Raw genomic sequence first — 18329 nt, 5'->3', positions numbered from 1 at the left:
ACATCCAGGAAAACTCCCGATCACAGATATATGTGTATATGTGTATATCTCTGGCTTTGGATGGCCACAGTCCTCCACTGTACCTTGGTCCCGCATTCAGTTCAAAGGAGCGCTACCCTGTAGCAAGATGGCGGCGCTATTGACGCATTCCGTCCAATAGACAACAATAGGCCAGGCGACATCTAGTGTATATATCTATGTATACTCTCTACTGTCCTGTTAATTAAAGGTAAAAACAATAAATGTTGAGTACACAAGAAAACTGAAAGGAAATAAAGATTGTTTTTTTTTTTGCTCGCTCAATTCCAGTTCTGCAGACAAAATACGTTCATTTGACGCAACTTAAAACGTTTTGTAACAGAGTAGTTCACCTCTCCACAAAACTAATGAATAACCTTACGTTAACCCAACTAAATGTTTGTTTGTATCACTGATAAATCATGTTAGGTCAGTGCAGCTGATGTTTTCAAAAGTTGAGTGAACAAGAAAGAGCCAAAGAAAATAAGGATTATGTTGTTTGTTGTTGTACTGACTTACATACTTTTACAGTGTATTTTAGATGCATCTTAACAATCTTTTGTGTTTTGTGTGCTTTATTTGTATGTTTTTGCAGGATGAGGAAGATGGAGACACGTATGAAGCTCCACCATGTGACCGCCCCACTATTAAAGTCCAACCGCGCCAAGTAGAGGAGAATGTTTACCTGGGTGTGTGTGTGTGTGTGTGTGTGTGTGTGTGTATATCATTATACACACATATCAACAGTATCTATCTATCTATCTATCTATCTATCTATCTATCTATCTATCTATCTATCTATCTATCTATCTATCTATCTATCTATCTATCTATCTATTGTCTGTCTGTCTGTCTGTCTGTCTGTCTGTCTGTCTGTCTGTCTGTCTGTCTATCTATCTATCTATCTATCTATCTATCTATCTATCTATCTATCTATCTATCTATCTATCTATCTATCTATCTATTGTCTGTCTGTCTGTCTGTCTGTCTGTCTGTCTGTCTGTCTGTCTGTCTGTCTGTCTGTCTGTCTGTCTGTCTGTCTGTCTATCTATCTATCTATCTATTGTCTGTCTGTCTGTCTGTCTGTCTGTCTGTCTGTCTGTCTGTCTGTCTGTCTGTCTGTCTATCTATCTATCGTCTGTCTGTTTGTCTATCTATCTATCATCTGTCTGTCTGTCTGTCTATCTGTCTGTCTGTCTGTCTATCTATCTATTTATCGTCTGTCTGTCTGTCTGTCTGTCTGTCTGTCTGTCTGTCTGTCTATCTGTCTATCTATCGATGTATCCATCGACCCATTTACCCATCTACCCGTCCATCTATCTGTCTATCCATCTATCCGTCTATCTATCTATCTATCTATCTATCTATCTATCTATCTATCTATCTATCTATCTATCTATCTATCTATCTATCTATCTATCTATCTATCTATCTATCTATCTATCTATCTATCTATCTATCTATCTATCTATCTAATCTAGCTCTGTCTGTCACGTGTCAAATCTCTTAAGTACATCACTGTTGAGAACCAAATTAATGTACAACAAAAAGCATTAAAATTGAAGTCTCCAGCAGGGAATTCTGTAAATTGAAATTAATTTATTGTTATTTACCATTTTTATCAAGGCAACTTACTTTAATCCAGGTTACAGATTTGACTATAGTACTTGTAGTTTTTTTCCCTGTTAAAATCAATGCCGTGCTTCACATTCTACAAGAAAAGCAATCAAATGTGATGATTAGCGATATCTTGCTTCTGTTTTTGATCAATATACACATTATATCATAATGAAAGTTTCTATTTTAATGATCAACTGTTTTAAACTGTTACAATCATTTTCCGTAGGTTATCCAGATCGAACCCCAAACCCTGTCATTCCCAAAAGACAGGCAGCACCACCACCACGACCAGCCAAGATCATCCCGTTTGGGAAAAACACAGTAATACACCTGAATTATTCCAATATCTGTATCTTAACTTAATGATCAATCACTTCATCATAAATAACTTCATAATTGTGTGTATTATTTGCTCGCAGAAGCCAGAGTCGCCTCAAGACCAAGAGGAGTTTTACATCGACCCCAATGATGGCAAACGTGAGTCTCCAAACAAGCTCGTGAATTACAGTTTTTCTCAGTGGCGTTGGTTCATTTCTCAAATCAGAATTGAAATGTGCAAAACAGTAAGTGCATTACTCAAAACAACGTGTACAAATAGCAAAACACCATGGATTACCCGCAAAAGCCATTCTCTTGCTCAAAATCCTAAGTTCATGTCTCAAAAATTTATTTCTTTGTCAATGAACAAGTCAGTGCCATCAGAATGACAGATCCTTGTGTCATGGTGTACTGATGATAAGACAGTCAAATTACTCAGTCATGTTGTCAATATAACAGTATAACTTTGGAGGGCTGTTCTGATGTAAACTATGGATAATTTTTTATTTTTTTTTGCTGTTTGTACTGTAATTTTTCCCTGTACTGGGTTGCAGCTGGAAGGGCATCTACTGTGTAAAACATATGCTGAAAAAGTTTAATGTGTTCAGATAAAGAAAAAAAGACGATAAATCACTTGATCACGTTAAAAAGACAGTTAACATGAATTTTTACACATTTATTTACACGTTTGCATTACTGAGAGCAGGAGAGAGACAGGCTGGTAAAGAGTATCTTCATAATATTGTTTATTAAAATAAATGATCAACAAATGAATGTGTCTCGACAGACTTTACAATTGAAGGAATTATCTACACACAATCTGAATTCCCAATTAGAATAATATTACAAACTATAAAATATTATTCATGAAAATACCTAAATAACAGATACATCCAAATGCCCAACACAAGTGAGCTGCGCTCAAGACCAGATCAGCTCGATGTCGTATAATGTCTCCGACACCGCCTGTAGTCCCATTTAGCAACTTGATAGCAACCGTCTTTTTAAAGTAGCATAACCGATATAAAAAGTCAAAAGTGTGCTGTAACTGATGTGTTTTATGTCGTAGAACAAAACGTGAGAGTATCTTGAGTTTGTGTTAGCCACGGACCTAATTTAAGCGATTTTACTGAAGCCCCATACAAAAAAACCCATTGACTTTGGGATGAGGTAACCGGAAGTGCTAAAATGCTAACTCGCTTCCGGGTTTTTGCATACAAATTGACGTCATAGTTCCTCCACTCTATAGGCTACAATAGCAAGTAATAGTGCACTGATTCACACTGAGTTCGGTATTTTGTTGTCCATTGTGCAATAAGTAATTAAAAGAGCTCCTATACTTGTTTGCAAGTTGTGTTGTTTGAAGGTAAAACTAGCTTTTGTTGCTTAGTTTAAATGTTTTGACACGGTATGTGCGTTTTGCAAGCAAAATGTGTCATTTTGACCGTAAGCGCCGCTGATTGGGCCTGAGTGTTAACTGTTTTGAAAACGTGGAGTTTCAGTTGATGCCTGCATCAAAGCAATCAAGAAAACCTGTAAATAAGAGACTAAGCCGAATGAATATAAATGAATGAATATATAAGCATTTATGTGAAGTTAAGTATTTTACTCATGAAATTTGTTATTAGGATTTTACCAAGTACAGGCAGTTTCTGTGTGTCACGGTCGTGGTTAGGGAAAGGAGCGAGGAGTCAGGTGCAGCAAATAATGGGTTTTTATTAATAATAAAATAAAAATAAAAGGCAAAACAAAACTACCCCGAGGGGGAAAACATTAACAAAACACACAAACAAACTTGGCTGGCAAGGCAAGACAAGACTGGAGCAGGAACACAGGGGAGTGTAGACGACGAACTGGCACAGAACAGAAGACATGAGGAGATTATGAGCAGGAGAAAATTCACACAAACAGGTGAACACAATTAACTAATAATGGGTTAACAAGAGGGGTGGGACTAGACAATAGACTGGAGAGCGCATGACAGAGACAAGACAAGCCATGCGCTCACATAAAACAGGACAAGAACATGCAGCCAATGAGAGAACGCATTAACCACATGTTCATGACAACCCAAGCACAACTCTGAAGCACACAACAAAAGCATGTGACCACAACATAAACAACGAGCCACGTGCTTTGACAAGAGACGCAAGACACGAGCACATGATAGGTAAAAACACCTCACCGTGCGCTCACACATATGCAACGCGCATGCTTCATCTCAGCGCCGACCAAAACTGAAACCAACTAGACGGAGGCGCCAAGAATGAAGCAGCGCGATGCTGACAGAACAAACACAAACACTAGAACAAATCTGCACACAGAGGCACACGAAGACAGAAACAGGACAAGACAGCTAGTGCCCGGGCTCTGCCACCAAAACAAGAATTTACAAGACCAGAGTAGCAGAACCCTGACACTGTGTGGTTGCTTGAGGAAATCAATGAAATGTTGTATCCTGTGTCTGCAGCTCCTGAGGTGGTACGTCAAGATAAACCTGGTAAAAAAGGCCCACCTAAAAGACCCCCAATAAAACCCCCACCGGTCCCTCAACAAGATGAAGGTCATTTTTAAAAACTATTTAGCAAACAATAACATTTGCATATTAATTTGCATAAATGATGACCCATTAAGCCCTGTATTCTGTACCTTACTGTACTCTCTGACTTTCCAGATGTTTACCTGGACCCAAATGAAGGGCAGGTATGATTCAGCCTTGTTATGATTATTCAATATTTTATTTGTATAGCCCTTTTCACAATCATGATTGTTTTAAAGCAGCTTTACAAAAGGTGAACATTATTGCATTACAGTCAAATTCAGAAACGTGAAGGTTATTAGTTACTATAACTTTATTAGTCATTCTTAACTGTAATTAACTTTTTACTAATAACTTTATCAGTTTAAGTTCTGATATATAAACATAGTTAACCTGCAGTTATATAGTATAGGTGATGTCCATGTGTAGATGTTCAATGAGGTGTGTATTAAGTGTAATATGAATAAAATATGATCATTTTCATTTTACTCTAATTTTGTTTATATTAGGGTGATGATGAGGATGATACGTATCTGGAACCTGTAGCAGGTCAGTGCTTAAATTATTTTGAGCTTTACAGTAGGCTAACTATTGTCTAATATTGATTGTTTTTCTTTTCATTTGTTTTCCAGATCCTCTTGCTCCTCGAAACCCGATGCGTATACCCCTGCCATCTATAACTGCAGGACGAGACCCTTCGCAGATGATGTACGCATGTTATAATCAGGGGTTATTAGTTTATAACAAATATGAGTTATTATCATAAATTAAAACAAAACAACAAAAAATTTAATTTAATTTAGTTTAACAAATATGGGTTATCATCATAAACTAAAACAAAACAACAAAAAATTTAATTTAATTTAATTTACCTGTGCTTTGCATTGATTTAATTTAATTTAATTTGCTTTACTTTTATTTGCGTTGTGTTGCTTTGCTTTTCAATTTAATTTAATTTAATTTCTGCAGGGTATTCTGACAATAAGCTATTACAAAGAATAAACAATTCACCAGTTAGAATTCTTAGAATAAAATTGGAAAAATTTATTGTATTTTATTTTTAATTTAATTTAATTTTATTTTATTTTATTTTATTTTATTTTAAATAAAATTATGTATAATATATTTAATTTATTTTAAACCCGATTTGCTTTGGGTTGTTTTAATTTGCTTTTTAATTTAATTAGCTATTTAATTTAATTTATGCAGGGAATTCTGACAATAAGCTGTCACAAAGAGAAAACAAATCTTTTGTATTTTATTGTATTTATTGTATTTTATTTTTAATTTAATTTAATTTTATTTTATTTTAAATATAATTATATATAATATATTTTAATTTATTTTAAACCCAATTTGCTTTGGGTTGTTTTAATTTGCTTTTTAATTCAATTTAATTTAATTTAATTTAATTTAATTTCTGCAGGGAATTCTGACAATAAGCTGTCACAAAGAGAAAACAAATCACCAATTAGAATTCTTAGAATAAAATTGGAAAAATTAACTGTATTTTATTTTTATTAAATTTTTTATTTTATTCTTAATTTTAAAATAAATTTAGTTTAATTTAATAATACGGTGTTACAAAGAGAAAACAAATCACCAATTAGAATTCTTAATATAAAATTTTAAGATTTGATTTGATTTGATTTTTTCTTATTAGTTTAATTTAATTTAGTTTAATTTAACATTTTTAATTTATTTTATTTTATTATACACACAAAAAATAATATTTATTAGTCTTGCATTTTTCAGTTTTATTAATACAATCCTAACAATGTAAAAAGAAAAATCAAAAGTTAGTAGCAGTTCCAGAACACTCAAAAAATGCTGGGTAGTTTGTTGGAGAAACCCAACAGTTGGTTTAAATAAATTTCAACTAATTTAATAATACAATGTTTTAACTTAAAAACTACAACTAACTTAAAAAAAACTACAACTTAAAAAACAACAACTACAGTTTAACTTAAAAACTACAATTCAACCTAGCACTTACTTAATTACAATTTGACCTAGCACTTTTAGTGTTGCTGATGTAGTTTCTTGTTGTCTTACAGGATGAAACCGTCTGTTCCCAGACCCAAATCTGTAAGTTGTAGTTTGACATTCACTCACAGACACACATATGTTCATTACAGTGAAAAAACTGAGTCATTTGCTGTTTTTCCTCAGAGTTCATCCCTGATCAGTGGTGCTGTGAACAAAGGTTGGTGAGTTTATTCTTTTAAGGTGCCATAGAGTCCTAGGAAATAGTTAAATAAATAAATAGTCCTAAAAAACATGTGAAAAAATAAAAAGGTGTACATACATTGTAGTAACGGTACACTAAAAAATGCCGGGTTACTTCAACCCAGTCTGGGTGTAAATGGGACTAACTCAACTGCTGGGTTAATTCTTAAATTCAAGTTAGTAGGAATAAGTTTAACCCAATGTTTGAGTTAGTCCATATATTAAAAATGAAAATAACCCGGCATTTGTAGAGTGTATAACAGAAAACTTTACGGGTTTTAAAACCTTGACGCTTTCAAACCACAGTAAACCTTGAGACATCGTCTCTTGACTATTTTATTACTAAACCGTGCTTTTTTTGAGAGGGGTCTGGATGCTAACCTGCAGTGTGATCTGAGCTGCATCCAACGCTTTTTAATGTGCTCACCACCCCTAACCCTGCCCCTCACAGTGACATCACTAGCTCCATTAGCCGCATTTCCACTGTCAAGCCAGGGCTTTTATCGGACCGGGCCAATTTTAGGTTGTGCAGTGAGGATGAAACCATGTCACGTTTCCACTGTCGGGCTAGTAGCTCTCAGCGCATCACGCAAACCCCGCCCCCAGAACGTCCCTAGAATCAAACGTCACACAACCTGCCCACTCCAGCGGGAATCAGGCAGATAAAGCACACCATCACATCATCACGAGAGCATTAAAATGAAGACAACTGAAACAAACAGACGACATGTTACTGTACAGCAGTACATTATATGTCTATTTGCACAGGCCTGTGTGTTTCCAATCATTAGGCTGGCTTGTGTAGCAAGCCAGACTACTGTTATCCTATTTTTCTTCTGAGACTAAAAAACAAAACGCATCTCCTCCTAGAGCTTTCGAGCTATGACCACCAAACTCACACCAAACCTTCAAACTGGTCTGACTCGGTGTGCTATATCTTTTCCAACTGATCCGACTTTCGGTTTTCTGAAAAACGTCCCGGGACCGTTGGAAAAATCCCATTGACTTAACATTGGACCAGACTTTGTGACCTCATAACTCTGCATCAGACTGTCACACAGACTTCTAACTGGGCTCATTTAATTCAGACTACCTAACTGCCAATACCTGATGAGCTTTTAACTTTCTGGCCACACCCTAGTAACCACTTTTGGGACCCTAGAAACTGTCCCATAGACTTCCATTCAAAAGACTGTCATTGACTTTACATTGGATCAAACTTTGTGAGCTCATAACTCTGCATCAGACTCTCCTACAGACTAACGGCTGAGCTCATTTAACTCAGATAACCAGACTACCAATAACTGACAAGCTTTTAACTTTCTAGCCACTCCCTAACAACCAGATACTGCACCCTAGCAACTGTCCCATAGACTGCCATTATAGAGGCCCAGATTGATATCGTCATGCTGTAGTGTTATAGCAACATGCTAATAATGATTAGCTAAGTACTTTAACATTCTAGAAATGCTTAATATCTATCTATCTATCTATCTATCTATCTATCTATCTATCTATCTATCTATCTATCTATCTATCTATCTATCTATCTATCTATTTATCTATCTATCTATCTATCTATCTATCTATCTATCTATCTATCTATCTATCTATCTATCTATTCATACTTTTTAAAAATGTTTAAACTAAATAAATTATTATTAACAGGCTTTCACAAGCCAGCCTCAAAGTTTGTCTCGACAAACTTTAATAATCTAGTTACATTTATTTACTCACCGGCCGACTGTTGGCATCGTGCATGGAGTGGTCTCGCCACTAACAGAGGGAATAAAGCTCTACAATTAAAGTTTCATTTATAAATTTTACCACGTCATATAAAAACATAAGCACTTGTTTGAGGACACAGAACACATTTTGTGTTAGCAGTTTTCCCCGATGTGTTTAAAGCAGCGCTTCATGGGACTGAAAAAAAGGTAGGCTAGTTTCTGCTTTCACTCACCTAAAAATGCTCTGTTTGCATGATTTGATTAATATCATCGTATCCAAATACTTTATCGATAATATTATAAACCTCCTCCGGTGTTTATTGTTTTTAGAACATATTTAAAATCTTTTTTTAGTGAGATCTTAGTAAAATGAAAGCTATATATCGTCACCTTAGAATTATAAGGTTCTATCTGACATTTTTGTCAAAATTGAGTTATTGACATATCCTTATTAAATGACAACGTATTTACGTTGTGCTTTTATTTTTAATAAGTTGTTTGTATTTTAAGCCTTTTTATTTAAAAAACAAAAATAATTTATCTAGAAAGTTGAGCTCTAGCTTGGCTGTAAAAGGTTCTTTCTGTGAGCCAATCAGCATTTTAATGCACGCACGAGGACCAATCAGGACCAGCTTTCTTTGTCATTTGCCGGAATGCTCCATTGACAGCGGGAAACACAAGAAAGACAAAATCACACAAAATCAAAGACGGCTAAATAATGCCACACCACACAAAATTGAGATGTGTGTAAATGTGATGATTTAGAAGCATTTTTTGACATTGAGATTAAATTTTAAATTATACATTGTTAAAAAAGAAACAAATTATTTTTTTAAATTATATATTAAATGTGAAATATTTTTATTTGTGTGTATATAGTCAGTGAAAAACTTTTCAGTGTTTATTAAACTCATTTGCTCATAGTCTGTTTGCTTTTAAAGTCTTTAAATTTAATATTAAACCTTAAAGGGCAAATACTTGATTTAATTCATGGGGCATATAATTCAATAAATATATTTCAATAATTTATATAATGCATAAAGTTTAATAATTATGACCATAATAATTACATAAAATTTACATCTGCGCTGGATAAAATATTTAGCACAGCCTTGTATGGTAAACTTGAACAAGTAAAAATATTCATCCTACAACATTAAATAAATGATATAGAAAGCACAAATGTTACTTCTTCAAGCCTCAACATATTATTACAACACCAAACTATATATATTTTTTTTATTGTATTTATTGAAAAGTTAGCAAATGTAAGAGAACTTTGATAATTTACATTTAGAGTACCTTTAGGGTCTCTGTCATGTTAATGGATGAAAGAGAACTGTTACACACATATTGTTTGCTATATGGATTGCAAAAACTTTGAAGCTCAGTATCTCAAAATTATTCAGAATGCAGAGAGAACCTTATAATTCTAAGGTGACGATATGGCCTAAAACAGTTTCATTTATGTATTGTATATACCTACATTGTTATAGCTTTTTTTTGTATTGGTTTATTTACTTATTGTGATTTTTATTATATCCGATATTTGAAAATTCTTTAAATTATTTCAATATAGCTGCTATTTTATCTAGAAATGACACTATTGTTGTGTTCATATTTTGCATTATCTCCAAAATAAATAAAAAAAGAAAAAAGCCGCTCGGGCCATCAACAGAGCTGTGAAGCAAGCGCTCTTTCGGCCGGCCTCACACACACACACACACACACATACACACACACACACACACACACACACACACACACACACACACACACACATACACACACACACACAGGCATCACAACGTGCACTTATCACGCAGTTATACATTTTTAAAAGCCATTTTAAGGTCAAAATTATTAGCCCCTTTAAGCTATATTTTTGTTTTTTCGATAGTCTACAGAACAAACCATCGTTAAATAACTTGCCTAATTACCCTAACCTGCCTAGTTACCCTAATTAACCTAGTTAAGCCTTTAAATATCACTTTAAGCTAAATACTAGTATCTTAAAAATATCAGGTAAAATATTATGTGCTGTCATCATGACAAAGAGAAAATAAATCAGTTATTAGAGATGAGTTATTAAAACTGTTATGTTTAGAAATGTGTTGAGAAAAATCTTTCCGATAAGTTAAGTTTAATTTTCGAAGTTTCAAATTTTGAGAGGATCACGTGCTTATGATTGTTCTCAGCTGTTCCAGCATCAGCTCATGATCGAATATCCAATAAGATGATTCCTAACTCACTATAAATAACCAGTTTCCTTATCTCAACTACTTCGTTTTAACACACCTTTATTAAGATTATTATGCGTTATTGAAGAATTAAGGAGGACGCGGCAAAGAAAAATCACTTATAAATTAAAACTTCATTATTTTATGCAACAGCCTTGCATTTAAAAGGAAAACATGAGGGCGATCATAAGCAAAAACACCCCTATTCTATAAGGTGTTTTATGGAATAGCCTGTCATTAAACTGACCAGCTATATGTTTTCTTTCCCTTATTTGTTTGCTGCGTGTACTCGTGTGCGATCGGAACACTAGTGTAATGACGGCACGCCATCTTTAACAGACTCTGGCAAAGTCCGCCTCTCCTTTCACTCCATCCCGAAGCCCAGCTGGCCCTTTTTGGTCCAAGGTATTGGGCTGGCCGAAAAAGGCCGGCCGCTGGCCTCAAGAAAGCCCCGCTTTGGCCCGATTAGCCCCCGGAAGTGACAGTGGAAACACGACTAGCATTGGCTCACCCTGGCTCACTCGCTTTATGCCTAGTTCACACTAGAGGATTTTAAGCCTGATTTGAGCCCGATTTGGAAGTTAACGAGCTCGCCGACAGATCGGGCTGTGATCGGGAAGAAATCTGCGGGTGCTCGGCCCTCGCCGCTCTTTATGTGTGAACTACTGAACAACGCATCAATGAGGCTTGCTGACGCGTCGCCGACACCTCGCAGACGGAAATCCAACATTCAGCATGCTAAATATTCCAGAGCAGTCGGCCGACTCAACCCCACGTGTGGTCAGATGTAGTGACGAGCTGCAGCCAATGAGAGAGCATATCAGCATGAGCTGAACGCCTGTGTGTTCAGGAGCTCAGCAGAAACATCTGTGATTGGTCAGAATGGGCATCGGTGCACTCGCTTCATTCTGCGTTAGCACAGACATGAGAGGAGGATATATTAACAGTGGAACTAGAATTCTGCAACTATTAGACCATACCATACTGCTCATTCTGACCGTTCTCATATAAAAGCCAAATTGTCACAACATATTTACATTCAAAGCTATTACTGAGATATTAAAATTAAGCTTTGAATGTCTGGCATCATATTTAATGACACATTACCCTAAAAATATCATCTTTTTTTGGTAATACAGCCTAAAAATATGTAGTTAGGATACTAAAACACTTAAAGGTCTTGGCTTTCATTTTCACTTTCAAACAGGAGCTATTTAACAGCACAGAATATGCTGTTTTGAAAGATATCTGAAGTAAATTGATGTTTTTGCCATCAGAAAGTTTTGTTTATGTTAGCAGGAAGTTGCCAGGCAAGAAAATGCACACATATTTAAAGTCACAGTGAAAAGTATCAGACATGCATGCAGTCATGCTGACCAATATGGTAATTTAAGGCAGAAATGCTCAGTTCTTTACTGTTTTGTAATAAAAAAATAACAATGTCAGAAAGAAATACACTGATAGTTAGAAAACGGCAGGGTGTTATAAATATGTTAGTTTTATTTCAAAGAGTTATAAAATTACAAAAATTAAAAACTCTCTGTGTATCTATCCACTCAAACCTTGCAGATGAGTGATTAATCCGCTGATGAATCAGCTGATTTGACGATGTTTTTAAATGTTTTCTCCAAAGCTTGAAACGCTGTCAGTGATGTCATCAGCACACAAACAGCCAATAGTGTTCAGCTTTTTCTGATGACTCCTCCCTCAAATTTTCATTGGCTGTGGTTTGGTAGCTTGAATGAACTGATGGGGAATGAGTTGTTGTCAGATCATGTAGTGTGTAACCCCCCTTTTGTGGATCGTTCACGGAGTGTTGCGTAGTGTGAACACCACAAAGATTAAAAGACACAAAGTCAAGTCATGTAGTGTGAATGGCACAGCGATCTGCTGATGTTTAAAATCCTGTAGTGTGAACTAGGCTTTAGGCGCGAGAGTGGAAATGCGGCTATTGAGTGCATTGTGTCTGACAGTCTCAGCTTGCATCTTTAAGGCTGCATGCAGACACTATTGGCTATTTCTTGACACCCTGATGTAGATTATATGAGCCACGTGTATTTCTTCATTTGATGGTTTCTCTGATTGTTTAGTTCTCCCTACAGAAGTGAAACGCCCCTCACTTTCAGGCCCGCTACCTCCACCCACACCAAACAGCAAACCAGTTCTCCCAATCATCATGCCCAAAGAGCCCAAACCCAGGTATGTTACCTCTCAATGGAATCGGAAAAGGTTTTGGTTAGATTTTCTTCCAAATTTATAAAGGATTTCATACCTCTTTTGGATGCAGTAGGGTTGTGCAATATGATCACATACATTTAAATGCTAGATTATTCACTGTGACATTTAAATTCTTTTACAAATATTTCACAAGAGGAAGAAGATTTTACAGCATTTCCTATAATATTTTATCAATAAAAGCAAAAAGCTGTAAGTTGGGCTAATAATTTACAATATATTTAACAGTATATTGTATGGACAAAATAAAAAGTGTATTGTTTCTTATTATTGTCTACTATTAATTCATTGAATTAATATTATGAATTTAATTTAATTGTATGATTTGATTTTTGTTTCATATTTCCCAGGCATTGTCTTTAAAATAATATCTCCAAATTTGCCTGGTCCTCCAAAGTTCACTGTAAATTAATAATAATAAAAAAAAATCATTAAAACACACAGAACAATGTTCAACCCAGGCTCATTCTGAAAACGTAGTTCCAAGGACGTTTCTGGAGACTACGAAATACGTACTGGTAGGTACGTATGGCTGCATTTGTTTTTTTAAGCCAACGCTACAGAGCAGTATGACGCTGTTCCCTTTCGCGCTTACCGGCTGACCGCTTACCTCCATGTGGAGGGCTTTACCGCCCCAATCAGTTTGTCCAGTCAGCTTATTGTGTATGTCGGCAGACTTTCAGATTCATAGAGAGGAGGGGTTGACCACGGCGACCGGGTTCGAGTCCGGCAAATCAGGTAAGACAAAAACAGAAAAAATAAAGCAAACGACTTCATAGCAGGGTGAGAACCTGGCGAAATCAGAAAACGTGGGTAACATTTTTTTTTTTAAAATCAGACGAGGGCTTTTTATTCATGGATGGTTTTTGTAAATTGTTGGTTAAGTTAAGGGAAGTGAGTGGGTGGACGGACGAGTTGACCGGTAAAATCGGTTGGGTTTTAGGGAAGGAGGAGTCCGGGTGGGTCAGCCGATTGGCCGGTCGCACAGTCAGTCATTCAGTCAGTTAGACAGACAGACAGCGGCCTCTGGAGGGTTCACACGAGAACGGCGCGGGCGCGAGAACGGCGCTCCCTAGACGTGCTTGAGAATCACGCCTCTCGCGGATTGGCAAAAACAAAAACTGCAGCCATATGTACCTCCTGGCACGTATTTCGCGGTCTCCAGAAACGTCCATGGGACTACGTTTTCAGAATGAGCCTGGGTTGACAATGTTAGAATGCCTTTATCATGTGGCGTTCCATGCATGCTGAAAATATATTCACAGACAAAAAATTTTACTTATGCAAGTGTTGTTTTAGTGTTAATGATATACTATCATAGCTTTTAAGATTTTTTTATTTATTTAAAAAATGTATTTAGATTTGATCTTTTTCATTGTATTTAAGTGATTAATTTATACCAAATAAAAATATATATATATATATTTAATGTTTGTATAGCTTTTATTTTCTTTTATTTACTTAAACATGGGGTCTAATAATTCTGACTTCAACTGTAAATATAAAATGCCGGGTTTTTAGTTCATTCCTGACAATTAGTATAATTTTTGTTATTATTAGTAGTAGTATTACGTATTATATGCATATTTGAATTGCTTTCATTTAAACCTGTCAGGTTTGGATTTTTTTGCGTCACCATATGAGAACAGGAAGTGTGTTTGGGTTTTTTTGGCCACACTTTGTTATTATTGTTCATTTATTCGTATTCTGGAAATTAGAACTGAACTTAAAAATAGTTTTGAAGCACTTCTTTGTGCTTAACAAATGAAATTAAATATGTAGGCTGATGGATGTGTTCAGTTGAGTGAGTTTCCACTGTTTCCTCACTCCGCCAATGTAAAGGAGCAAAGAAAAGAAGTAAAGTAAAGAGAAAGTAAAGAGGCTAAATGAAGGAGGCTCGTTCTATATCCTCGCGCTGCAGATGCTCTGTTTAACTGTTTTCTTTCTAGTAAAGCGTTCAGTTTTTACACTTACAGAGTCCACCATGTAAATTCAATTCAATTCAGCTTTATTTGTGTAGCGCTTTTACAATGTAGATTGTGTCAAAGCAGCTTCACATAAATGCTCATAGTAACTGGAACAGTGTGGTTCAGGTTTTAGTGTTTAAGTTCAGTTCAGTTCAGTTTAGCTCAGTTCAGTGTGATTTAATCATTACTGAGAGTTCAAACACTGAATAGCAAATTCATCGATGCGTAGTTCTACCAATCCTGAACCATGCGAGGCAGTGGCGACAGCGGAGAGGGAAAAAAAACTTCGCCTGATGAGAGTGAAGAAAAAAAACCTTGAGGGAACCAGACTCAGTTGGGCACGACCATTTTAATTTCTCCGCTGGCCAAAAGTCTTGTGCAGAGCTTCATTCGCCGTGGTTTAGGCTGGAAGATGGCCTCAGCGAAGACTCGTCTGTCCCTGGAGCGTCGCTGGAATCAGACTCATGTTCTCCACTCCCCACGACCATCAGCGCAGCAGCAGCTCAAGATACGGCCTGGTCCTGGATATGGAATCCTTGGGATCATCACGTCGCCGGTCTTGGATCCAATCAGTGACTCCGCATAATCTGAGGACCTCGGGATGAGTATCCCCAGGTGAAAATAGATAAATAGCAAATGCACAATGGAGCGACTCATAAAGGGAATGTGAGATGAGATTCTGACTGGTTCAATGCAGGTTATGCTCAAAACACACCCAGAACTCATTAAGAGAATAAGCACAACCCTGTTAGACCATGCATCAGGGCGCAGAGTGTATTTTTCAGTCTTTAAAATAGCAAAAGCGGATTCAGACACGGCCTTAATGCTTTTGAGCCATGTTCTTTAGACATTGCACCTAGATCGTTAATATAGAGCCCAATAAATCTAAATCTGTTTAGGTTTTTTTTTTTTAAAAGTCACATCTTTTAAAGCATGAATAAGCAAACATTCGTATAGATAATTAGCATAAAATGTTTTTACGCACAAATCAGAAATATTTAAAAATCTTACACACTTAAATATATATATACTTGTTCTGTTTCCAGTCCCCCTACTCCTCCATCTCTGGACAGCACAGGTCAGCACAGGTCTTTTATCATTCATATTTATCCTAGAATTTCCTGATCAGTCCTTTTCTGATCGAGTCCTGCTCTTTCCTCATTCAGCTCTCTCTTTTGGAGCAAAGCTGGTCGCACAGGTAAACACTACAGACATGCTCAGAGTTTAACATGACAAACTGCCAAAGCTTCATTCAGGATCTGATTGGCTGATGGTTTTGTTAATATTCAGGAGGCGGGGCTACAGGACAAAGACTGGTTTGCTGGAGATTGTGACCGTAAGACTGCTGAGGAAACTGTGCTCCGGATGAACAAGGTTTGTGTGCGTTTATGTGTGATTTTTTATTTTTTTTTGTATTGTCATGCTTATCCCCATTTGGAAGTGTTAAGTTGAGGTATACTTTTCAGAATTAAAATGTGTATATATACATTTGGTGACACGGTGGCTCAGTGGTTAGCACTGTGGCCTCACAGCAAGAAGGTCACTGGTTCGAGTCCTGGCTGGGTCGCTTGGCATATCTGTTTGGAGTTTGCATGTTCTCCCCGTGTTGGCGTGGGTTTCCTCCGGGTGCTTTGGTTTTCCCCACAGTGCAAAGACATGTGTAATATGGGAATTGAACAGACTAAATTGGCTGTAGTGTATGTGTGTGAATGTAATGCCGAGTTCAGACTGCGTGATTTTCAAAGTAGTCGTGTCACAGATGTTTTCACACTGCATGACTGTCTGGGCTAGCGTTTCGTCGCTGCTTTGTTTACACTGCAAGATGGATCGGTGACAGGGGCTTTCACACTGCATGACTTTACAATAGGAAGAATCGCCGACAACTTTGTCCAAACTACATCTCACAGCCAAAAACACGTCGTATATCCTTTGTTTTTAACTACATAATGAGAAAGAAGCCTTTAATGGGGTAGAAAATGTACATATTTGCTCACCTGGGTTTGAAGGGAATTAGCAATTTCTCCCTAACTTTCTTTTCAAGAGTTCACACTTAGTTGATGACTTACAAAGCTTATTTGGCATGCTGTCCCGGGAGAGAGCCCCGAGCTCAAGGGCTCCTCGAGCCCGGGGCTTCCTCTCGTTGGCAGAGCAAGAAGGGAGCCCGAGCTCGGTGGATCTCAGAACTCCCCTGCTGCTGTAGCTAAGGGAACGTAAGGGATTAGACAAGCTTGATTGTTATGTATGTTGAATGTCTTTGGATGGTGGGAGGAAACCGGAGAACCCGGGGAAAACCCACGCGGACACGGGGAGGACATACAAACTCCCCACAGAAACACCCACCGGTCCTATGGAACTAGGGCCGGCAGTATTCTTGCTGTGTGGCTCGCAGTGCTAACCACTGGACCGCCGTGCCGCCCAATCACAGGTAAAGGAGGAGAATAGGGGAGGAGGGGGGTTTCTTCCAAACGAAGATAAAGTGAACTGAAAACTGAGGCTATTTATAGTGGCTTAGGGTTCATATGATTGGAAGATTAGTGATTAGCAAATGCGAGACTGGCCGTGATACATCATAAGCACGTGATCCTCTCGAAATTAGTTTATGAATAAACTTCACTTTTGATGCTATTGTGATATTGCACACATGACACATCAAACCGACACGGGTGCTCCTGCCAAATTTACACTAGTTTTTCTTCCATTTCTTGGGTCTTAATAAACTGAAAATGAGCACTTTTAACTTCTCCCTCAACCTCCCGCTGGCCTGCAGGTACACACGCTAGTCTGGTGGATGCTGCTCTCTCATTGGCTGTAGGCGATCGCTGATGTTATTTTCAGTCAAAACTCATTTCACACGGCATGATTTGAATCGCCGACAACTACAGGTATTCAGCACGTCAAATATCTCACAGGAATCAGATCACGTCTTGATAGATCACATTGTGAGATTGTTACTCGCCTGCACGAGCACCGATTTGCCTGTGATTTCAGACAATTGTCTGTGATTTCTCAAAACCTGTCGGCGAGTCAAAATCGGGGCTAAAATCACTCAGTCTGAACTCGGCATAAGGGTGTATGGGTGTTTCCCAGTACTGTGTTGCGGCTGGAAGGGCATCCCCTGCGTAAAACATATGCTGGAATATATGGTGGTTCATTCCTCTGTTGTGACCCCTGATAAATAAGAATTTAAGCCAAAGGAAAATGAATGAACGAATGAATATAAAAGAAAACAAAAAGTATTAAAGTAAATTAAAATAAATATAAAGAAATAAAAAAATATGCATTATATAAATATAGATATAAAATGAAGTCAATTCTCTTTGGAATGATTCATAAAACATATATAAATAATAAAAAAATATATAAATATATGAAAGAAAAGAAAATATATGAAATAAAATTACATTAAATATGAAGTGCAATGAAACTGAAGTTACAA

At 36.8% G+C, this 18329-nt stretch overlaps 2 protein-coding genes across 6 annotated transcripts in view; one reads left to right on the top strand and one right to left on the bottom strand.

Annotated features, from left to right (window-relative positions):
* si:dkeyp-117b11.1 overlaps positions 1-18329 on the top strand; it is a 99968-nt gene that overhangs the window by 74162 nt on the left and 7477 nt on the right. For all 4 annotated transcript variants that reach the window (XM_073910010.1, XM_073910011.1, XM_068223080.2 and 1 more), the window contains 13 exons: positions 614-707; positions 1865-1959; positions 2058-2115; positions 4427-4519; positions 4631-4659; positions 5005-5044; positions 5128-5203; positions 6553-6583; positions 6668-6701; positions 12782-12890; positions 15940-15971; positions 16060-16091; positions 16184-16267. In XM_073910010.1, the coding sequence (XP_073766111.1) occupies positions 5151-5203; positions 6553-6583; positions 6668-6701; positions 12782-12890; positions 15940-15971; positions 16060-16091; positions 16184-16267 (375 nt within the window). In that variant the 5' untranslated portion in view covers positions 614-707; positions 1865-1959; positions 2058-2115; ... (2 more) ...; positions 5005-5044; positions 5128-5150. The remainder of the gene's footprint in view (positions 1-613; positions 708-1864; positions 1960-2057; positions 2116-4426; positions 4520-4630; positions 4660-5004; positions 5045-5127; positions 5204-6552; positions 6584-6667; positions 6702-12781; positions 12891-15939; positions 15972-16059; positions 16092-16183; positions 16268-18329) is intronic.
* LOC101886963 (uncharacterized) overlaps positions 1-18329 on the bottom strand; it is a 58103-nt gene that overhangs the window by 36523 nt on the left and 3251 nt on the right. The window lies entirely within an intron of this gene.

The sequence above is a fragment of the Danio rerio genome, chromosome 8, assembly GCF_049306965.1.
Source record: "Danio rerio strain Tuebingen ecotype United States chromosome 8, GRCz12tu, whole genome shotgun sequence".
NCBI lineage: Eukaryota > Metazoa > Chordata > Actinopteri > Cypriniformes > Danionidae > Danio > Danio rerio.
Note: the sequence above shows the minus strand (reverse complement) of the source record. Positions and strands in the feature narration are given on the sequence as shown.